Raw genomic sequence first — 24015 nt, forward strand, 5'->3', positions numbered from 1 at the left:
CACCGCCATTTTTCCACCACAACTATTTGGGCCTATATGGGCCACTTTTGAAAACAAACAGATGTGTGCCAGTGTGTCGTTCGTAAAGCGACTCTGGGTTGTGGGTGTGGGCTAAATTTAAATGCACAAAAAATGACTCATGCGTAAAATCGTTTTGTTTGGAAGGGGGAAATGAGCACAAAATGGCATCGACGTTTTCTAGAATCTATCAATTATGTTAATTGGTAGATTGAGTGTTAATATATGTAGCATTGTTTCCACTGCTCATGGAGTGGTATAGGCATTAAGGCATATCAATGAAAAATCCATTGATCACCCGGTAACAGTCAGAGGACGAGTACCCCTCGTGAAGCCTAATTTATGTTCCGTCGAAAATAGCAGTATCGAATTGTGAGCTTCGGCTATTTTCCGGCGCGCGACACGGTCGTGCGCCTAAGTATGAGTGAACCCAGGGCTTAATTCAAGCTAATCATCTTCACCACACCACTTCATATGATCGATTTCGTGTGATGCGCGCCGTGTTTACGTTCCCACGAGCCACCATGTGGTGTCTACTCTTCGGGGACGAAAACTTATGGCTTCCCCTCGCCATATGGCCCCGGGATAGCCATACCGTTACAGGTTCCTTTAACATGCTTCCAGTTCAATTTAGACGGTGCCCAGTCAGTGGACAGTCCGCGGTGCGCTTGAGGGAGGGCGGGTGGAGGAGAGAGAGAGAGAGAGAGAGAGAGAAACGACGTTTTGGAGCAGTGGCAGATGGCTTGTAAGGGTCTGACCGCGTCTGAAGGCGTGTCGTGGTCCTTCACACAGAATCCCCCAGGGCTCCCCCGTGCATTCACAATCAATGAAAATTAAAGCGCACAGAATGGATGGATTGTCGGGCCTCGAGTCACCCTTTTTGTTCGGCGCAGCTACTGGTGGGCAGGAGTTAAACTACACAGCCCCCTACAGTAGCACCACTTTAGTTAAACAGTCACCCCTCCGTCGTCATTTTGGGAAGGTACACACAAGTAGGCTATAGAGAGAGAAGAAAAAAGGGAGAATATCTAAACTATACGGTTGGCAGCAATATACATAAGAGTCAGTTAGGGGAAGGAAGGAGTGGCATGTTTCCTATAGGCTACCCAAACCAACATGTTGATTGTATTGATGGCATTCAAGCATTCAGCGTCACACCAAACGCCAATAATCACACACTTTACAAGCCTGACTCGGAAGACTCTTGCTTTGGCGCACATGCTACCTATATACTTATGCATGACCTCAATAGGCCTACTAAAAGGAAAGGAGTGCCGATTTTGCCATTTTTCTTATTCTTATAATATCAAGCCATGGGGGCCCATGGCAGTACTTTTGCCAAGAAGACTAAAGACTGAATAGTAAAGATACACTGACTGAACATGGTTGAATTTGACAGGCTTAGTTTGCTGTCATCCCATATTTGTATTGTCAATATGGTCAGACAACAGGTAGATAGCCTAATTACAACTGCATCAAAAGAAGGCCAGGCTTAAAAACCTGAGGTGCATATCTTAACAGAGTGACGCAATGTGTGTGTGTGTGTGTGTGTGTGTGTGTGTGTGTGTGTGTGTGTGTGTGTGTGTGTGTGTGTGTGTGTGTGTGTGTGTGTGTGTGTGTGTGTGTGTGTGTGTGTGTGTGTGTGTGTGTGTGTGTGTGTGTGTGTGTGTGTATGTGTGTGTGTGTGTGTGTGTGTGTGGTATAACTATGGACCGCGGGCCATGCATGCATGCATTATCAAAAAAATCACACTAAAGTTATAACGACCTAATTAAGAAAAACGCACCCCCCATCTCCACATTGCCTCAACACTAAAGTAGGACTTCGAATTAATAGTCCCCCCCAGTCTGACGTTTGCTCAGAATTGCCTCCGTATATAAGCCATCTCCATGGAGATGTTGCAAAAGACATTTTCAGAAGTAAACATCAAATAGCTGCCTATACACTATACCTCTGACCGCGCTGGCCATGTTTTACTCTGAAGGGACTCCTTCAAAGTGTGTGTGTGTGTGTGTGTTGGGGGGGGGGGGGGGGGGGCATTGTGCAAGGATGGCGGCGCGCGCCGAGGGAAGCTCGCGCTCTGTTATTGAGGGGAGAGCAGGTGCTGCCCGAATTACCATACAGCTGAGCGCACACAACTTATTCCTCCAGCACACAATAACAAAGTGCTCTCAGGACGGCCATGCATGCGAGAGACTCTCTCTCTCTCTCTGGCGCGCGCGGATATGTGCATGGACTCTCAGACACACCAGCGCGCGCGCACACACGTGTACACTACTCACTCAAAGCAGTAAGCACGTGCGCGCGCGCACGCGCGCGCGCACACACACACACACACACACACACACCACTTTTTCCCCTTTTTTTACTTGAAGCAAATTGAAAACCGTTTCCCCCCCCCTCACTCGTTTACCTCACTATAGTCACACATCTCTGCCAAGGAATGTTTCCTTTATTTAAGCCTTTGAATTGATTCAAAGCATTAAATTCTTCCCACACCATCACCAGAAATAGCAAAACGAGGGTGGAGTAAGCCACAAAGCTATACACACTTAACTGAGTCAGGGTTTGACGAATATATAGCCCAATATAAATAATACAGAATTAACCTAACATTATTTTTGCAGCTACTTTTCCACCAATGCCTTCAGTTGAAATAAGTTTTTCTATAACACATGCAGAACAACATAGCTGCTATACGGTAGACCTATCACAACACCTGGGTTACTGGAAAGTCTGACTTAAACAAAACCACATCATCATCATCATCATCAGCACCACACATTGGATTCCTGCTTTGTGCTGCAACACAACTTCTAAATTAGGCTATTGTCGATCATCGCCAATCTTTGTTTAAACGCTCTTTTCTTATAAGATCAAATAGTTTCACACAACTAGCCAGTTTTACTCTTGTGCTACGAGGGCATGGGTATTGGGTCCCCATTGTGAACATTCGGGCCAGATTGGGGGGTTGGGGTGGGAGCAGTTCATTTGCATGTTATTACCATAGCATGCGCCAAGCCGTATAAAACTGGCGGCAGGCGGCCTTTCCTGTAAACAGATGAACAGTTCATGTTGAGGGAAAGACGTTGGGAGAAGGTGGAGAGGAAGAATGTTGGATCAGTGACAAATCTGTCCTTGGGATAGACCAAGACACAACAAAAGCTACTTCCTAAATTTGTCGCCTTCTTCTTTTGAACGAAGAAAGGAACCGAATCAAACAATTCTCTACACTTTTAGCACTGGATTATCGCACCAAGGGAATTTTAAAGCTTTTTTTTGTTCTTCCTTTCATTCTTTTTTACCTTTGAAATACAGATCAAATCATTCACTTTTTTACAGTTTGGATTTATCCTTTTGTTTCTTGGACATGAATGAAAACGGCGTGGCTTAAACCATCAGCTAATGTGAAGACCACAAGGCAGGAAAACGTGCTCAATGCATCTTTCTCAGAGCTGTGGACGGATTTGAGTGCACTGCCTGAGCCCCAGACTGTTTTACTATTTATTTATTTATTATTTATTTATTTATTTAATATGGGGCGTGTCATCATTCTAACTGTCGCCGTTATGTCCATCTTGGTGTGTCAGGTAAGCAATATCTTGTAATTATTTCATCATTTAAGAACAATGAAACCACACCAGTAGGCAGTAGCTAGAAGTTCAACTCGAGTTAAAACAAAACCCACTTCTTTTCTCAACAGGGATTTTGCTCGGGAGTTTTTGAAGTGAAGTTGCAGGAGTTTTTAAACAAGAAAGGAGTACAAGGCAACAAAAACTGCTGCAAGGGGGGAATCACTTCATCATTCCAACAGCAGTGCGAATGTAAAACCTTTTTCAGAATCTGTCTGAAACATTATCAGCCAAACGCGTCCCCGGAACCGCCGTGCACTTATGGCGGCGCGGTGACGCCGGTGCTCGGCTCAAACTCATTCCAAGTGCCCGATGTTATACCGGAGAGTTCGTTCTCCAGTCCCATCAAAATCAACTTCGGATTTACTTGGCCGGTGAGTAGTAAATTGGCTTGTGTTTGTTCCTGAACCAGTGATGCATGAATAAAAACAAACCGCAAACCACGCCATCTTGGTGAATCCGCGCGTAATCGTGCGTAAAACACAGCACTGCGGGCTGAAAGTAGGCTCGGAATACAGCTGCTCAGAAAGTGCTCGTATCAGGTTAAGCGTTTGTAATAGCATTGTGCACAGGCACCGTAGAGAACAATTGCCTCAGGCATGCTATGCTTGATCTTATCGCCACATCTTCGCTGGCCACCTGTCTCACCAAGCCATTTGTGTTCTCCAGGGCACGTTCTCGCTGATTATCGAGGCATTACACACCGACTCCAAAGACGACCTCTCTACAGGTACTACAATAAACACCCTGCTGAGTAGTTAAGAGAAAGATAGCGAGAGTCTGAGAACCTAATAGTATGTAACCAAATACATAATTCCCCCTATGCTTCAGAGAATCCAGATCGCGTCATCAGCACCATGACCACACAGAGACATCTGACCGTGGGAGAGGAGTGGTCCCAGGATCTGCACACAGGCGGCAGAACCGAGCTGAAATACTCGTACCGTTTCGTGTGCGACGAGCACTACTACGGCGATGGATGCTCGGTGTTCTGCCGCCCACGAGACGACGCCTTCGGCCACTTCACCTGTGGAGAGAGAGGCGAGATAGTGTGCGACTCGGGATGGAAGGGAACGTACTGCACAGAACGTGAGTAATACTGATAGACCACTACTGTTCTGATCATTTAACTGTAGGCTAACTACGTGAGATGAGAGTGTGATGGTAGTCCTACATTTTGGGTTGAGGATTTTACAGTAGGTAGGCCTATAGGATGATCATGACTAAAGTATAATTGCAGTCTATGTAAGTGCTATCAGCGATTTGTTATGTTATGGATTTAGCAGGCCTATAGCCTATACTCGTGGAAGCCGTTATTATTAGCAACTTGTGCGCTCATACAAGAAGACACCACGCTCCCACACGCTCCCACACACACGACCACTTGATTTATTCAAATGAGGCTGAGGAAAGTTTTCGGAATAATCTCACGCGTGCCATAAATTTACATGCTACGTCCGATTCGTTACTCTCGGAGTGGGCTGGACGCTGATTGGCTGAGGCGGGTGAGGTATTGTTTGAAGTGGGCAGCTGCTGGGAGAGAGTAGACAATGGGGCAGCTGTCGCGCACTGGCAACATACTCGCCAGCTGTCCACTCTTATCTGCCCAATCCGAGACATTAAGGGGAGTTGTGTGCACTGAATGAATAAAAGAGTTTTGACCCACAGCGAAGAAAAAGTGTGTGTGTGTGTGTGTGTGTGTGTGTGTGTGTGTGCGCGTGCGTGCGCTTCCCTTCAATTTACTTACATTGATCAGAACATTCTTCCATGGTTCTAATAAAGGATACTTTTGTTTTAAATAACAGTAATTGGTTTCAGGACTTGTTTTTTTAATTAATTAATTAGTAGCCTATATAAGAGTAAAACCAGGCTAATAGCTGTTTTTATTTTTGTTCAAATAAACCATGTTGTTCCAACTGTTTTGCTGTTGTAAACATAAAATATATACCTTTTTTTTCATACAGCGATCTGCCTACCAGGATGTGATGGAGATCACGGCTTTTGCGAGAAACCCGGGGAGTGCAAGTAAGTTTATGTGATGCTGACCTCTTGCTACCAACAGAAAAGCATTAATTAATTAGTGGGGGGAGGGGGCGGGGGGGACACATGAGGTAATTTGAGTGGACTGACTGACCGGTGTTCTTCTAATTGGACAACAGGTGCAGAGTGGGATTCAAAGGCCGTTACTGCGATGACTGCATTCGTTACCCGGGCTGCCTCCACGGGACGTGTCAGCAACCATGGCAGTGTAACTGTCAGGAGGGATGGGGGGGGCTCTTCTGCAACCAAGGTGAGTCCCAGACAGACAGACCGACTGACCGACATATTGACTGACTGACTGACAGAGGGGCAGACAGGCAGAGCGGCAGACAGATGTCTCTTTTCCACTTTAGGATGGATAACCCAGAACCTGCCATAACCTTTCAGTTCTGTGGTTGTTTTTGGTTTATTGTTTCCATTACAACCTCGACCACCCCTGAAGGGGGAGGTAGGCTATATGTCATTACAAAAATCACACCTGTGTGAAGTGAGGGTCACTCTTATCATCTTACAACATCAATTACAACATAATGTTTGTTTAAGCAACGGGTGCTAATGTTTGTTTAAGTCCTCAAAACAAACATTAGATTTCTCTTTATTGTCTATAGCGTTTTCTTAAACAAATATCGTTGAAAGACAAACATTAAAGCCATATATAGGAGGGGCTAGCGCCCCTCAAAAATCACACCTGTGTGAAGTGAGGGGCGCTAATATATTAAAGTCTAACTCATGTTGATTAGGTGATGTACTGGTGATGTAAAACAAACAGTGCCAACACAAACATTAAATTCTCTTTATGGTTAATGGATTTTAATATTTGTTCATTGTCAATGGCATTTTTAAAACAAACATTTAACTAAAAACAAACATTAAACCTGTATATAGGAGGGGCTAGCGCCCCTCAAAAAAAAGAAAAGGTATTACAAAATAATAGACACAAATAGCCAATCTACCAAACTCACTACTTGCAACATCACAACACACGTTGAACTTGTAGATCTGGTATTATGGTATTTTTGTAGGACTACTAACCTCCTGAACAGGGTTTAGGTTCTGAGAATCTTATCTGAAGTCGAAAAAAGACAAGTTAGAGAGGTGCCAGATGGGGAGAGTGTGAGAAAATATTAGATAGTGTGTGTGTGTGTGTGTATGTGTGTGCGTGCGTGTGAGAGATGCAAACGCTCGGGTGTAAAAAATAAAGCGATAAAAACAAACAAATGATGATAGATTAAGTGTCGAGGTAAACAGAGACAATAGCAGGACAGCGGGCGTTTTAGAAGATATACAGCACGAGTTGAGTGCAAAAAGACATTCTCCTGCATGCTGCTGTTGTTAATTCTGCCATGTGTTCCTCTGAGGCTAATCCACATGTGCTGCTGTGTCTTTCCAGACCTCAACTACTGCACTCACCACAAGCCCTGCATGAATGGAGCCACTTGTAGCAACACTGGCCAGGGTAGCTACACCTGTTCCTGCAAACCAGGATTCACTGGGTCCAGCTGTGATGCTGAGGTCAACGAATGTGCGGGAAGCCCCTGCCGCAACGGTGGGAGCTGCACTGTAAGTCACAGTGTTTACACACGTTGACGGCTCATTTGATTGCTGTCAGTACAAATACAGTTAGAGAATTAAATATCGTAATACTTGATTACAGCATTGCAAAGATAACATTTACTTAAGATAGAGTTGTAAACATGCCCTCTCTTCAAACAGGATATGGACAACACATATTCCTGCGTATGCCCTCCTGGTTTCTATGGCAACACCTGTGAACTGAGTGCCATGACGTGTGCCGACGGTCCCTGCTTCAACGATGGCCGATGTGCCGATAACCCTGACGGAGGTTACTACTGTCAATGTCCCACGGGATATGCCGGCTTCAACTGTGAGAAGAAGATTGACCACTGCACCTCCAGTCCCTGTTCAAATGGTATGGACAGGCATGTCTTCATATCTTGTTTAACAACTTATTTAAAAAATAGCTACTATTGCTATCTTTGAATATTATTTAGATGTGTTTGAAATTTAGCGAAATGTTTTCTTATGATATGCCCAAAATATGGACACCAGCTTGAAAGGGATTAATACATTTGAGTCAGGCAGCATGGACCTTCAGACTTACGGTCCAACACCCTGCCTTATCGATCCCAGACTAATTGCTTATCCATACTCTGTCACAGGAGCACACTGTGTGGATCTCGTCAACTCCTACTTGTGTCAGTGTCCTGACGGATTCACTGGCCTGAACTGTGACCACACCGGCGACGAGTGCTCGGCGTACCCCTGTCAGAATGGTGCGACATGCCAAGAGGGTGTAGACGGCTACGTCTGCTCTTGTCCCCCGGGATACACCGGCCGCAACTGCAGTTCTCCCATTAGCCGATGTGAACACAACCCTTGCCACAATGGAGCGACGTGCCATGAAAGGAACAACCGATATGTCTGTGCGTGCGTGCCGGGCTATGGAGGCCGCAACTGCCAGTTCCTACTTCCGGAGCACGCCGCAATCCGCGGCTCAGACGTTCCCTGGATGGCCGTCGGCTCTGGGGTGGCTTTGGTGCTGCTGCTTCTCGCTGGATGTGTGGTGCTGGTCAGTTGTTACCGCTCAAAGGCCCAGCGTGAGGGTCAAGACACTTTCACTGAGGGCGAGACCATAAACAACCTGACCAACAACTGTCACCGCAGCGACAAGGACCTGGCAGTCAGTGTCGTGGCAACAACAGGCGTCAAGAACATCAACAAGAAGATGGACTTCTGCAGTGACCCCGATGAAGGATCTTCACCGGGGAGGAGCGGTTACAAGAGCCGCCACCCGCCCGCAGACTATAACCTCGTACACGAGGTAAACTATGAGCATGCTGCTAAAGAAGCCTTGTTGGAAGCAGCCTGTGAGGACAAGTGCCAATCTCTCGACTCGTTTGAGTTTGAGGAGAAACGCAGCAAACGTTTAAAAAGGTAAGCACTTTATGCTGAAAAGTTGATGTTGTCTTGAAACGTACAAATTCAGCTGCGATTTGTTTGTCTAAGTACCGCCTGGCTAACAACATTTTTGTGTTTTTCTCCTCTCTTCCACAGCGATGCATCAGAAAAGAAAGGCCCAGAAATGTCTGCATGTGCGGACACCAAGTACAAATCTGTGTTTGTGATGTCAGAGGAGAAGGATGAATGTATAATTGCAACTGAGGTGAGTTTTGAACCCCCTATCGTCCTCATGTCACCAATTGTTGTGTAAACACCAGTTCTTTCGGTGGAGATATTTGGGAAATAAACACTAATCTCAGTTTTCTTTTGTGTCTCTGTAGGTGTAACGAGCGACCAGCCCAGTTGCTCATTTGCTCTATAGGAGACTTTTTATACTCCTTGAAATGCTGCTCTAAACCCTGGGGGGATTGTCCCACCTTAAGACTGCTGCTGATACGGAGACGTTTAACTGATATTCAGAGTGAGCTGGTTCTCTACTGGAAATTAAGTGCAGGCAGTGGCGGCCTGTGGGAAGAGAAATGGGCGGGGGGGGCAAAATAATACAAATAAAAACTTTTTTTTAACGGTTTCCCTTTCAAAGCGAACTATTGCTTGTGTTTCCACTGGCTTTGATTGGGCTGACAAATTGATTTTGTAACGAGATTGAGAGACAAATTTGGACACTGTCACTTTGTGGCAATGTCTTCTTGTTACAATTTCAGCCAAGGTTTTAGTCTTTTTAGTTTTTTTGCAACATTTGCACTCAGGTCTTTTCTCTAACCCACATGCCGTTGCTGGGTGCAGGAACTGCATCAAATGGTGGATGTTTGGCCATAATGGCCTGGTTCTTCACGAGGCTGTTCACATGGGCTATGCTCCCATATCGCTTAGACCTGTGAAGACTGTAATGTATACTTGATCACTGTGTTCATTGAAGTGCGTTTTCTTTCTCCTAAAAAGCCCTCCAAAACCATTTATGACATAGTATTGTTTTTTTGGACATGAACATTTTGTCTTTATTGAGAAAAAAAAATGAAAAAAACCTTTTGCTCTTTTTGATACAGATCGTCCTTTTTGTAAAAAAAAAAAAGAAGAAAAATAGAAAGAAAAAAGTTATGATTTAAGCTATGATTTAATTTAAGTTAATTTAATGATTTTTTACATTATTTCTATTTTGTAATATTGTATATTTGTGATGTTTGTTATTATTTAAGTTGTTTTTTGTAACAATGTTATTTGCAAAGGCACTTCAGGTCAATGGGACTTTGTTTTTTAAAGAAATGCTATTTAAGAGGGATTGTACAAATTCTTATGTTACTGCCTCCTTTACCGTTTTTGAACGAAGGATTTAGCTAAGACTATTTTTCCAAATAAATATTATTAAACGTGAAATTTAACAGTGTGCAACTTTGTTTTTGTTCTTTTTAGGCCGTAAACATTCTCAACACTACTTCTTTTGGGGTCTGTGAGCAGAGTTAATCAGTAACATCTGTTATCTTTCCCTGGCGACCCCATAGTGGGCTATTCTATACAGACACTGTTGGCTACTGACAGAACTTTAAAGTGTCTCCCAGGAGACAGACGGGAGGGGCTATTCATAAAAAACAATGTGCTCATGCTAGATTTACCACTCCTATTTCTTTCTCTTTAACCACATGCGTCCCTATATTCTGGGGTGAACATTTGCAGAAAATATCTGATATACATAACATTGTAAATCGGCTATTTTCAGCATGGGGGGGGGCTATTCAAAGAAGTATGTAGGATAGGTTTTAATTTGAGTGGTTAAAATAAAAGACAGTTAATTCGTGCCTGAAAACTCAAGAAATGTACAGCCATGCTTGAATATAACATCCCCAGAGTTTGGTACATGTCCTAAGTTGACAAATCCCAAGAGAAGTTGTTCTTATAATGTAACCCAGTGGCTGGGGCTTTTCTGTCCGTTCACTATTATATAGGCCAGTTTTACTGCTCAATAGCCATCTTAGAAAACAAGTTTTGTGACAATTTTATTGAAATTTACGGTTACATTTTAAAACACAATTATGGCATAGGCAGAGATAAATTACTGTAAATCATCAGGAGTATGAGTTGGCCTCTATAGAGCTTTTATAACCCCACAGCATCATGGGAACAGACCTCGGCAGACAATGATGGAATTGACAATGGGACACACAAAGGGCCACCCTTGGGAGAAGCTATGTGTCCCCCGGCATGCTGGGAGAGAGAGTGAAGCCTAATTTATGCTCTGTCGCACGACGGTGTCACGCGCTGGAAAATTGCAGATCTACAAGCTCACAACGTGTCACATCCGCAACCTGGTTTGAGCTTGTAGGTCTTGCAATTTCCGAGCACGTTACACCGCCGCACGACGAAGTATAAATTGGGCTTAACAGGAACAGATGTTGCTGAGTAACAGATGCCTTCTGGCCAGAGTTCAGCCACTACCAGCCAGACCTTCAAAGTCTGAAACAGGAGAGAAAAAAGATTTTCTATGGGTTCTTTCAGGAAAGGAAGCTTTTATATTGTCTATATAATACTTTTTCTTTTCCTTTCTAGTTTCTATCTTTCTTCCCCCCCCCCTTATTTTAGTAATGGGGAACCAACCAACCAAATAAAGATATTGTTGGTGTGTATAAATGTTCATAGAAAACCTTTTCATTTGAGGGAAAAAAGCCTTGTAAATGTAACCACATTAACCATTGCATTCCTATTTTTGAGTACTTGGACAAGACAAATTATTTAAAAAATAAAAAATGGGACACTTTTCAATTATTATTTTTGCAAAAAGAGGTTTTTTATCGAAAATATCCAATTCACTGCACAAACATTGTGCAAAACCACCTGTACCTGTACTGTAGCACTATTAGAGGTGCCTATAAATGAAACTGAAGAACCAGTAGAACGTTCTTGATTCTTTAACCACAGGGGCTTTGAGATCAGCAATGCTAGTCTTTAAGTCTTAAAGTTTAAGACCTCAACCACCCAAAAGAACCACTGAAGAAACACAAATGTATTTTTTGTATGTGTTGGGGTGGGAAAAATCAGATAACAAACTGGCTTTAAGCCGTAGGAGACTTTATTTGGAGGAAAAATCTTTGAAACATTTTTTAAAATCACTTGTTTTAAAATTCAATTAAGTCAATGAAGTACGACATCTAAGTTTTCATAAAAAGTTAAATCATGCCTTCAGTTTTTTATACATAAATGATGTGGTATATGATTACAAGTGCTTTTATAAAATGACTTTCTTATGACATAGTTCACCTCTGTTAAACAAATATTAATGTAGAAAAGAAACAGAAAAAGAGGGAATTATCATATTCCCTCCTTAAAAAAAAGGCATAACACAGTACATTACAATGCGCTGACATGGCTTAAGCACACATATTACAGTACTGTACAAGGGTCCGCCTCAGACAAAATGCATCAAAACCATTTCAATAGCTGAGGATAGATAAAATCTCTGAAACAGTACAATACTGCCCATTTACAAAGGTAGGCCATAGCATGGTGTTGGCATTTAGCAAATGAGGTAAATATAACTTCCAAAAAGCTTAAAAAACCTTGTGGGTTTCACAAAAACATTTGTGTTTATAACTTAGCAGTAATCTATTAAAAATCGTAACGGTTCTTACATTTCTTTATTTATTTTTTCACTTGCATCTGTAACGCTGCCAAGCACATCATATACAGTATGCAAAATAGGTTACAATCTTACAAACCAAGGCAACGCAACACATTGCTTAGGCTGGTCATTGTAAACAAGCAGTTTTTCCTAATTTCAACAGGGGAATTTCATGTAATTATTTATAGTGAGGACCAGACAGAAACTTATTCTGTTGAATCCACTCATTTTATAAATATTTACCAAAGGGATATATTATTAAAAGTATTAAGGTTGTCTTTAATACAGTGCCAATTTATGAATTTATTTATTCATGTATTAATTCCAAATGGAAAGCTCTTTTTCAAATTTGACATTGTGGTTTCCTGAACATAAAGATAAAGCAAAAAGCAGTAAAGTTTCTAGGATCACCTTTTAGGTGTGAAACAAGACAAAACAAACATTTTAGGCCAAATATCATTGGGGCGAACAACATCTAGGTCTAAGTCAACATGATGTGCAAACGTAATTGTGCATAGCGATCAAATTGTAATAAATATTAATGTGATAACCAACATTATCACAGTTTTGACTTTAAGTCAAAACTTTAAGGGGTGATTGTACTTTTTTATTTAGTTTGACTAAAATCATAAAAAAACTTTATTAGACTTTTCACTGTTGCCAGAAAGGCTTATCTCCCTTTGCAACATATCATTCCCATTCAGCGACAAGAGCCCTGAAAGATAAAATACAACCAAACGCATACACTCTTAAATCCTGATAGAAATCATTGATTTGTCATCATTATTCAATCTAGTTGAACATAGTTTTAATGGCTCTTTAAGTTTTAAAGTTCTTTCAAACGTTATTTTTTTTTCCTTCTTCCTTTTTCTTATTTTTGCATCGAAGAATCACAGACGAGCAACAGATTAACAAAGCTAGCGTAACGATGTACAGGAAATTTTACATTTATGTTCTTTAGAAAGGATTTTTAAAAAGTAAACTGATCTATAATATCTTTAGATTTCACTGTTTCTTCTTGATGTAGCTTATGTAAAGCATAATGCCTGTCTTTGGACCACCGAGGTAATTGTAGGTGTGTGTGTTGTGTAAAACATGCTGAAATGCCCAAAACATTTCAAACTATAGTGTCCTTAGAGCCATTGTGGACTCATTCTGGTTCGAGGTATATGATCCTAGGCTGTGCGGTGGTGCCTATCGAAAACCTTACAAAGCTGTCTGACACTCGATGGTGAATTTCATTCACTCTCTTGTGCATCTGGATTCCTACTCTCCTCACCCTCACTCACTTGTGGTCAAGTATTCTAGCTTTGCTAGATTACTTTTAAATCATCATCTCAACTATCAACAAACTTCTGTAATCCTTGTTCATTCCCAGATTCACTGTTGAGGCAATTCACATTCAATTCAAATGAAATGGGTTATTTTTTTTTTCTTCATTTCTCAAAAGCTGCAAATCTTTTGATGAAAAATGTTCTTATATTCAATCTATATTATGGAGATGATTGAAAATGGAGATGCATATGTAAACTGTAGTTTATATTTTGAATGAAATAGAACTGAACTACAACTGAAATGATCCCAACCCCCTTCTGATTTCTTTCACCTAAAAGGCTCATTTATGCTCCGTTTACATACTGTATGAAAATAAATGTCAGTTCCAAACAATGTTACCATGACTTCAATGAATCCTTTACGTTGTCATGGATGTTAAGCAATACTAGAGGGCAGAGTCAAAGGTTTTCGACGAAAAAAATGACGACATCAAGGAGGTCCTAATAATTTACAGTACCTAAAGAAAGAGCTGTTCTGTAATAAATGTTTTCCCTGTGCCCATGCAGGCGAACTGACATCATAGATATATATGTTTAAAAGTTCTTACTAACTCGTGCAACCTCTTCTCAAAAGGTGCTGCCATTTAATTAAAAGTATGTCACGTCTCACTTCAACTAGATTCAAGCCATTTACGGCGTGCTCCGTTTTGTACATACTGTATTCCGTAAGATTTCAGAAAACATGACAAATACAGCTGAAATGATTGCGTATGGAAGGCGCCGTCCATGTCTGTACTTAACGTTGAGCATAAATGAGCCACCTCCCCCCCATTAAAAAAAAAAAAGATAACCTTTGTTGAAATCAAATAAAATCTCCACCGACAAACTCTGAATCAATACCAATCTGACCCTCTTTCCGAAACTTGTTGACTCTTTGTGGTGCATTTGAATGCTAAAATTAAAAGAATATCTGGATTTTAAGGACGTAAATTTCTTGATTTACTAAAATAACTTTGGATCAATGATCATCATGATGTGAGCCTATAGTGGCGGAGCATCATCAACTAACCAAGCAGCACCAAATCACCGCGTTACTGGAAATTATTGTTGACAAAAACAATATCACAATATGAGAAATGACACTAGGTTTACAACCACAACATTACATGTGTAGCATTTTTAAGACCTCGAAATTCTCATTAATACCTTTATACTATTCCAGACCTGTATGGGACTGGGAACCCTCTTTGAAAGGGGCAAAAGTAGCAGGAAATGCGCATTTCATTCCCACCATAATGTAGGGGCTGGTCAAATGTTTTTAACATCAACACAAAGGATCAACGAAAGGGGGACAGGGGTCAGGAGGGGGAGTGAAGCTAAGGATTCAGGAACACTAATCTCTTTCTAGGTGGAGGAAGCCCCATGGTTGGGCATGTTGGCCATATTGCCCATGCCACCCGTGCCAGCCATACCTGAGGGCCCTCCCAGAGCTGGGGGGCTGTGCTTGGGAGGCGAGGTCATACCAGAGCCTCGCCCCTGCCCCTGAGCCTGGCCCTGGGGCGTGTGATGGGCATGTTGCAGGGCATGGCGCTCCAGCAGGGTGCGGTGGGTGAAGGCCCGGTGGCACACCGTGCACTGGAACGTGCGTTCGGCACGGTGTGTGCGCATGTGCACGTTGAGCGAGCTTTTCTGGGTGAAGCGCTTGCCGCACACGGAGCACTGGAAGGCCCTGACACCAGTGTGCACCACCATGTGCTTCAGGAGGTAGTCACGCAGGGAAAAGGAGCGCCAACAGATGGAGCATTGGTGAGGTTTTTGGCCTGGAGGAAAGACACAGACACAAGTGAGCACGCACACAAACCAAAAGCAGAAAACACCCTCAATGCTTGCCTCGTTGGGCCGTGTGATGCATCTACTGCCATGAAGCTGTCATGTATGCATGTCACTCCCGTCACTCGTACACCAGAGGATGCTGAAAATGGTAAGACATAGGTTAACAAAACATAGTAAACCAAGACAACTTACCGGAGTGGATGAACATGTGCTTGCTGTAGTTCTTCCTGGAACGTAATGATTTGCCACAGTGTGTGCAGTCAAATGAGGTCTCAGATCCCTGGGATGAAGGAGAGGGGCCTGCGGAACAGGAAGAAGTGGAGGGGGCCGGGGCAGGTGTCATAGGTGCTGGGGGCGGAGCCTGCTGCTGTTGTTGTTGACTGGGCTCTGCACCGGCCATGCTGTCCATTCCTCCCATGGGCCCACCCACGAAGAATGGAGCTGGCTGCGACTGGCTCACCGGGTATTGGAAAAGCAGCTGGGAGAAAACAGAAGAGACGCCTAAATTCTCATTCTCATCTCATCCAACGCTGTTTTTCCCCCTGAGCATGTTTTGAATGTTTTCAATGCAAGCCCAGTGTATTTTACGGGTATGCTAGAAATGCCAACAGCGTGACGAGGTATTGTATCAGCCTTTTATCTGGTCGCAGAGAGTTGAAAAATAGGTTTCACTCAGCTTTGCTTAGAACATGGCTGGGTCGGACGTTTACTGGTGCCCGAATGCCCTGGGGCAAGTAAAAAAAAAAAAGAAGTCAAATGTGGGCAATTAAAACCTGTCTAGACCTGCCCGGTCGGCGGTCAGGCACGTACCACTGTTGATGTTGTTTCATTTTGTTTTCATTCTAAATTTCTCCCATTAGTTGCACGCTGCCACTATTAGTGGCTGGTCTCTGTCTCTCACTCACACACAAGTTATCTAGCTAACTTGTTGTAACCCTCTAACAATGCAACCAAGTTTGGAAGTAGTTTGAAGTAGTTTGGAAGTACTACTTGTAGGGCAAGTAGGAAAAGAAACTTAACGTTGGACCCTGCACCGTTATTTCCCCACTTGCTTCCATATAATCAAATTATTCAATTTATAAATTGTCTATTGTCGTGAAATATGCACGAGGGAGCAAGGACACATCATCAAGGATACCACCCACCCCTCTCACAGCCTGTTGTCAGTCCCCCTACTGCCATTGGGAAAATGACACACACAATGACACGGAAAGGATGCGAAACAGTTTCTTTCCCCAGGCAATCAGACTTTTGAACTCCAATCTCCCTATTAGACAGTATATGAACTTGGGAGGTACGCAGAATAGATGAGATAAACTCTATAGATGAATTCATCTATACATTCTGTTTTATTTTTTCCAGTATTTTTCTGCAATATTTCTTTCATTGTTTTACGAATTTCTGCTGTCTTTAACTAGGTGCTTTCCAAAGCTGCTTGCTTGCAAATTTATCTCTGATCGCCATAATCAATCACGATATCATATTGATTGATTGTTATATTGATTCATCATCACAATATAAATGTTTTCTCATCATGATGCAGCCCTAATGCACATGGATGGATACCTGCCTTTTGCCTAGATCTATGTACAATAGAAGTGTTTTCTCATCATGATGCAGCCCTAATGCACATGGATGGATACCTGCCTATTGCCTAGATCTATGTACAGTTGGAGGCCATCGATATTGTCCTTTTCTTTTTGCTGAGGTTTGCGTGATCTGCGCAAAAGGACAGTTAACCCATTTTGGGCGGGAACCCCTTTTGGTGTTTTAAACTATGTTATAATTTAGCTATTGAAAAATAGCAGATCTACAAGCTCATAGCGCGCCACCGAGTGGCGCGCTATGAGCTTGTAGGTCTGCTATTTTTGAAAAGTCGTGAAAATATTTATTTCAGAAAACTGGAGGATTTAGAAGGATTTTTTTAAATTTTGAGGTCAGGCCTAAATGGGTCAAATGATAAGGGACAATATCGGTGGCACCCAACTGTACAATAGAAGTCAGTGAAGTATAGACATCTCACCTGTGCTCATTCACAGATTTCACATTTACACTAGTCAAAAACCAGGCAGTCATGCATGCACACACTCATTATCTGAGCTTATGCGATATGGGGCTTGGTAATATTATTTAATTCACTATTGTTGTGGCCTGCTATAATAGTATAATTAAAGTAATACCATGCTGATAGGTCTTCTGTGCCAATTCATTGGTATGGCTTCATTTTCTCATACAGCCTTGTGGCTTTGGTGGAACTTCTTATTACTTATGTTTGGGGTCTGAGGTTATGAGCGCCATAGTAGGCTACCACCTACAGCATTTCAACAATTACATGAGCACTTAAGTGACTCTGGGGATATACTGTAGTATTGACATTACTGTTGTAATCTTGTCCCGGTTATTTCACAACACTTGCCAATAAGACAAATGTATATCATTTGATGTTCCATTTATTACCTGCTGCTGATCTTTATGAGTGATGTCAATGATATCAGTCAGGCTAACATCAATGCAATTCAATTCACCCCCCCCCCCCCCCCACACACACACACACACACACACACACACCGAGAGAAGGAGAATGACCGAGCGAGATACGGAGAGAGAGAGAGGGACAGAGAGACAGAGTTATACATAGAGAAAGAAACAGTTTGAAGTTATGTTGTTAGACAGTATTATTAGAACATGCATCCTGGCGGAAATCTTGGGGTGTAGACTAAGCGTCATCAAACTCTCAAGGCGTCACCAGCTTTCTGCGTAATTTAGAGGGTAAAATTGGATCGAGTACTTGAAATTCTTGAGTACTTGGTGTGGTACCACACACACACACACACACACACACACACACACACACACACACACACACACACACACACACACACACACACACACACACACACACACACACACACACACACACACACACACACACACACACACACACACACACACACACACACACACACACACACACACACACACACACACACACACACACACACACAGATAAGTTTTTCTAAGCTATTTCTGGAGTTAAACAGTGGGGGAAGGCCACAAATGAAAGAATCCATTACTTACACCTCATTAAGTTGCAGACGCATTGCGCTGCGATGCAAGCATTGCTTGCATTACTTAATGTATTCATGTTGAATGCATGCATGTATAAAATGTAGTTTGTTGCCAACTCTTTTTTTTCCCTCCAATGAAAACACATCACTGGTGGATCAAAGTAAAAATGTGATATCGTAGTACAGTATCATGTATATAAGGATGGAACCAAATAAGACACGTACAGGTCCATGTGGTTCCATTTGTTAACTCTTGAGAGTTAAATTAACACTCAAGATTTGACAGTGAATTGGAGCGCCTACCTGGTTGTTGATGGACTGCGTGGAGGGAGGAGGAGTCAGGGGCTTGTTGACTCTCCCTCTGGGGTTGAACGACATGGTCTGAGTAGGCTCACTCTGCGGCCAGAAGCTCTCAGAAAACACCCCCTGCTCATCATAGAAATCCTACAATACACACAATGGAGAAAAGAAAACCCTTCACATATTGGTTTGAATTTCACAATTCAAGCGACTGAGGAACTCTCAAGTGTACTCTCATGTGAAGCAGGGATAATTTGTGGGGTTGGATGCCATTACTACTTTGTTACTGGGGTGGATGCTATTAGTCTGTTGCTACTATTGTGGATGCCATTTGTCTGTTGTTACTGGGGTGGATGCTATTAGTCTATTCTTACTATGTGTGGATGCCATTCATCTGTTGTTGCTGGGGTGGATGCCATTAGTCTGTTGAAAAGGTGGATGCCTTTCGTCTTGTTGTTACTGGGGTGGATGCCATTAGTCTGTCGTTACATTAGGTAAATTCAAATATATTAACACTTAAGCACTGCAACTAGTCAAACATGAGACAGAAGAACCACTAGTACTGTTTGACATTAATTCAGGAAAGGAATCTCAGAATTCAGGCGGTCTCGGGTAACAAGCAAATGCAGGTGATGCTTTCAGCTGGATCCTGGGTAAATATTTCATATCCCTCACATTTCACAAGAATGCACCTTTAAAATCAACTGCTGCCGTAATAGCACAGTGTATACTCTACGAGAGAGAAAGATTTATTGGTAGTGTGGTCCAACCAGTCCAGCTACATTGCTGTCAAGGGCACACACCAACTGTACATTATCTGACAGGATTTCTGTGCAGATAGTCGAGAACTGTCTGCAGGAATATATCTATACCGTAGCTCAATTTTTAACACTCAGTGGAAATAAATGCAGGATTCCGCTGTGTAAATCTTTGCTCTCAAATGGAAACAAGAAACATTTTTGCAATCAGGAACACTTTTTTTTTTTAAATCCATCATAGAGAATGCTGGATTTGCAAATTCATTTTCCTGTCACTATTAACTACTAACAAGTCAGCTAGGACTATTCAAATAGCAACGGACTCTGAATGACGGCTTGTTATCTTCACAAGTGACTGTGAGAGCAGGAAAAACAGCTACAGTCTAAATTTAACAGCATTTGACTGACAATACGTTAACACCCCACATGCCAATGTGCACTGCAAAGACATCTCCCAACCAGTATAAAAGGCTCTTTAACTAAACTGCAGCAACTGGAAAATAAAGTTTACATAGGTCTATGAGAACTTTACCCAATTGCCTGCCCTGAATTGCTTCTGTGTAACAGAACAAAGCCCCTAGTTCAAATCTTGCAATATAGTCTAATTGACAATAAAGTGGTTTGCCTTGCCTGACAATAAAGTGGTGAGCCATGCATGAAAACAATGACAAATCTACATTTATACTTAGTGGATGACTCCCTTTGCAGTGACATGCTATGCAGTGCCTTGGAGAGAATTGGTAGACAAGGCAGAATCCTTTTTTTAGATATTCCAGGGAGATATTCCTTGTACAGTCTTCACTTCAGACACAAAACGCTGCAGCATATATGCTTGCTTGACAATTCCTCCTCCCTGCCAACTTTTGAGCTACTGCAATTCTGTCTAAATTGATCATTAATTTTAAAGATTTACTCCCAAAAGACTACATATCAATTGACACGCAATGCTTAAATGTTTCAAAAACAGACAAACTGACAAAAATCTAAATAATTGAACATTATTTAGAAATCTAAACAAACCCTTCAATTATTTAACCACTTTCAATCTGGCGTGGCATCCCTATTTTGAGCATGTAATTAATTATTGTTCACGAATAATTAAAACAATTTGCATAAGTTGCAACACGTGAGCTTGACAGTACATCAGTTATTTTCGCTATTCGTAGTACAACAAAGTACACAGGGCTTAAGTGGTTAAATCGACACAACTTAATTCTATGATTATCTAACACATTTTCCAGTGAGCCCCCCGCCCCCCCTTTCTCACACACACACAGGCACTCATAGCTGCAGTGCACCTGCAACACAAAACTGCAGCTCTGATTTGGCCCACCTGTCCAAAGCTTGCCATGGATTCCTGGGAGCCTTCCTGCTCTCCATCTCGTCTCCCGTCCAAAGCGTAGACGGTCCCATCTCCGTCCTGCACCCCTTCATCTTTCACCACCACTCCCTCTCCTCCTAGGACCTAAGAAGAAACGTCAAAATTAATACAAAAAATTACGAAAGGAGAAAAGAAAAGTGCACATGTTAACGCGACTACAAATTTCAGAAGAGTGATTTAGCAAAGAAGAGAGCAACGAGTTCTTCACCCGGATGTTAATTAGCTTAATCACCCACAGCAGGTACGCGGAAGGCCATAGCATGTCAACTAGAGGAGAAGTAGTTTACACGACAGCCTCTCTTCAGTTGTGATAAAGTGCAGAAACATTTCAGTGATATACGCCAATGCAGTGAGGGAAAAGGGAAAGCAGAAAAAGAAAGAAAAGCAAACCGTTGCAGCTCTGCATGCCTGAAAGCTGTAACCATGGCAACTCTTCCCCTTATCCCCCTACCTGGAGCCTGAGTGGCTGCCTCTGCTTGCGGCTATGTCCCGCCCCCCTGTCTCGGTCTCCGTCTCTTCCCCGCTCTCTTCCATCCATGTCCTCCTCCTCGCTGTACCGCTCCATCCCCACCAGGTCATCCGAGAGGTCGGTGGCGTTGCCGCGAAGGCTGTCCCTGCCGATGCTGTCAACACTGCCCACTCCAGAGCTGCACCCTGTGGAGAGGTTCCCCGTGCTGCTGGTACTGGCGCCGTTGGCCGTCTGCGCCAGCAGGTCCCGCAGCTTGTACCTGACGTCTTGCGTGCAGCTGGTGTTCTGCTTCATGAGGACCGAGCCGGCCCCGGCAGCCAGCCCGACACCGCTGCACATGGTGCCGGGCCCCATGTCCCCAAGCGCCATCAAGCCCACGGGGTTAGCCTGATCCAGGTGTCCAGGGCCGCTCTCGCTGACGCCAGTGCCCCCCAGCCCGCCGCCCATATTGTTGCTAGCCCCGCAGTCCGCTATGAAGTTGGAGAAGTTAGGGTAACCGCCACCAGCACAGCTTCCTCCGCCGCCTTCCCGCCCTTTGACCCCTCCACGCTCCTCCTGCTTGGGGAGCACTCCACCCAGCATCGCCCCCCCGGCGGCAGCGGCGGCGGCGGCCGCTGCTGCCGCCGCCCCGCCCGCCGCCTTCCTCTGAGAGATGATCTGGGTGCACTCGTCGATGACCGTCTTGATCTGCAGGATGCTGGCGGCGGTGAGGATGCACAGGGCCTGCGACTGCAGCACCACCAGGGAGCCGCTGTACATGAAGTCCACCAGCTGCTTCACCGTCTCGGCAGGCACCAGCGGCGGCACCGAGATCTCAGAGTGTCCCAGCAGGAGCTTGTCCTGGAAGAACGGGCTGCCGGCCGCCAGCACGCACGCGTGCGCTCGCAGCGAGGCGTCGTGGATGCGCACCGTCACGTCGCAGAAGAGGCCCTCACGCCGCTGTGTGCGCAGTGCCTCCAACACCGACTGGCTGGAGTTGTGCAGGTGAATGTAATGCATGGTCTCCGTGCCACCGGTGGCCATGGCATGCGGCGGGGCGCTGCCGGGGTGGGGGTGGGAGTGGGAGTGGGGGTGGGGGTGGGGGAGGGGGGGCAGGTGCCTGGGGTTCTGCGTCAGCTTGAGGGACGAGGAGGATAGGGAGAGGAACGGGAATAGCTCATGGGCCACGGTGGGGCCGCTTGTGCTGCTCAAGCAGTCATCTGTGTGTTTGTGAAGTTTTCAAAGACTATGGGGGGTGGAGAGGTCCAAGTAACTTCCTTCCTTTTGTTGAGCTGCAAGAGGCGGTTGCTCTTCTACGGCTCTCCTTCACCACCGGGCTTCACACGCTTAGCACAACCCGGCTGAAAAATTACAAGATAAACCACATTAAAGTGCAAAATATATACCTTCATTAATGTGTAATGTAATTATTTTTGCACAAATATTTTCCTTAATTGTGCAGTTTTAGAAATAGCAATTGGGTAGTTAAAGAACCAACCAACTGTCTCTCTCAATCAAATCAAATCAAATCAATCAATCAATCAATCAATCAATCACTCCTGTGGAACACCCGCCCTGACTAAATGACAGCACGTGCCGGGCATTAGGTCCAGGTGTCAGGGTTTATTGTTTATTTGTGGACAGAGTAACCTTAAGTGTCCGGTCGCGCTGTGAGTACAGCAAAAGGGACGTACGGTGAGCAGCACTGACAACACAAACTGTACTAACGTTCTTTTTCTGTTACAAATGCAAATGGCAGTTCGATATATGGACTGCTAACTGGCTAACGTAACGTTAGCTCTCGTAGTCGTAGCTAACCAACCCAACAGGTTAAAAAAAAACACTGACTAGCTAACGTTAGCTTAGATGTTGACATTAGCCACTTCCACTCCCGCACACATTGTCCACGTAATGCCACACAAAAAATAACCATGTCATGCATACACAGCAATGTGGGGGACATGAACATGAACTTTGATTGCAAAGCACAATGACATCAACTTCAGAGTCTGCTAACCTAACTTGCAAAATATACACGCTGCCTGATATCTAAAGCTATCCTCCACGCTCCAATGCAATGCTAGCACGTAGCCAAAGGCAAGAACTAGCGAAGTTAGCCTGTCAGCTAACGAGCTAACACCCTTTTTTGCACAGCGCCTTCGACCCACAACTATCGTACAGTTAACATTGTCATTGCATCCGTGTAAAGCCAGAATACATACCTGCAACGTGCAGCGACAATGCGGTGCTTTTTACCTCCAGACATTGGTGTGCATGCATTGTAAACAAAGAAATGACATGAGCAAGTAGCGTATAACGTTCAGGCGTATCCCTCCAATTTGTGCTGCTGCAGTCAGTGTGTGAGTGTGTGTGTACAGACAGAGCAGTGGTGGCTTGCAGACTTGCAGAATGTCAGATCTATGTGTGTGTAGTTCACATACAACGCCATTAACACCATGCTGTTAGTTACAGCTGTTCGTGGTCTTGCATTCTTGCAAGCATTGCATTTTTCTAAAGGCTTTGATGTTGTGCTCTGTATTTTAAGTCTGCAACTGCATTGGATTGCAATGTAAAAAGAAATTAGGTAATTATGTTATTCCCCTTTTCCCAATCCCAAATGTACCTAAAATGTGTAGCAGCTTGCAGTTAATTGTCATATCATGAATTGAATGCA

General features: G+C 43.6%; 2 protein-coding genes across 3 annotated transcripts; one reads left to right on the forward strand and one right to left on the reverse strand.

Annotated features, from left to right (window-relative positions):
- Positions 1 to 3129: 3129 nt before the first annotated feature.
- dla (deltaA) lies at positions 3130 to 9458 on the forward strand. The gene is made up of 11 exons (XM_079498207.1): positions 3130 to 3608; positions 3722 to 4024; positions 4320 to 4380; positions 4482 to 4739; positions 5615 to 5675; positions 5810 to 5940; positions 7081 to 7250; positions 7404 to 7620; positions 7871 to 8645; positions 8718 to 8874; positions 8993 to 9458. The coding sequence occupies exons 1-11, from the start codon at positions 3393 to 3395 to the stop codon at positions 8996 to 8998; spliced, it is 2355 nt and encodes a 784-aa protein (XP_079354333.1). The 5' UTR covers positions 3130 to 3392; the 3' UTR covers positions 8999 to 9458.
- Positions 9459 to 11067: 1609 nt separating this feature from the next.
- On the reverse strand, positions 11068 to 23706 carry zbtb45 (zinc finger and BTB domain containing 45). 2 transcript variants are annotated; one of them, XM_079498123.1, is made up of 7 exons: positions 23564 to 23706; positions 21345 to 22702; positions 20846 to 20977; positions 18758 to 18898; positions 15579 to 15864; positions 15026 to 15373; positions 11068 to 11117 (listed from the first exon to the last, which is right to left on the reverse strand). In XM_079498123.1, the coding sequence occupies exons 2-7, from the start codon at positions 22383 to 22385 to the stop codon at positions 11089 to 11091; spliced, it is 1977 nt and encodes a 658-aa protein (XP_079354249.1). In that variant the 5' UTR covers positions 22386 to 22702; positions 23564 to 23706; the 3' UTR covers positions 11068 to 11088. The 2 variants fall into 2 exon arrangements, with proteins under 2 accessions (XP_079354249.1, XP_079354248.1); XM_079498122.1 differs by lacking the exon at positions 11068 to 11117 and having other exon boundaries at positions 11713 to 15373.
- Between the last annotated feature and the right edge of the window lie 309 nt (positions 23707 to 24015).

Source organism: Electrona antarctica (genome assembly GCF_951216825.1).
Source record: "Electrona antarctica genome assembly, chromosome: 4".
NCBI lineage: Eukaryota > Metazoa > Chordata > Actinopteri > Myctophiformes > Myctophidae > Electrona > Electrona antarctica.

Bases quoted from the DNA above. Each gene is read 5' to 3' on its own strand.
- zbtb45 (XM_079498122.1), bottom strand. From the start codon at position 22,385: ATGGCCACCGGTGGCACGGAGACCATGCATTACATTCACCTGCACAAC. The intron at 20,978-21,344 runs GTAGGGGGATAA...GTTTCTTCTTAG, and splicing joins GGCAGCCACTCAGGCTCCAG to GTCCTAGGAGGAGAGGGAGT. The intron at 15,374-15,578 runs GTAAGTTGTCTT...TCTTTCCTCCAG, and splicing joins GCACATGTTCATCCACTCCG to GCCAAAAACCTCACCAATGC.
- dla (XM_079498207.1), top strand. From the start codon at position 3,393: ATGAAAACGGCGTGGCTTAAACCATCAGCTAATGTGAAGACCACAAGG. The intron at 3,609-3,721 runs GTAAGCAATATC...TTTTCTCAACAG, and splicing joins TGTCCATCTTGGTGTGTCAG to GGATTTTGCTCGGGAGTTTT. The intron at 5,941-7,080 runs GTGAGTCCCAGA...GTGTCTTTCCAG, and splicing joins GGGGCTCTTCTGCAACCAAG to ACCTCAACTACTGCACTCAC.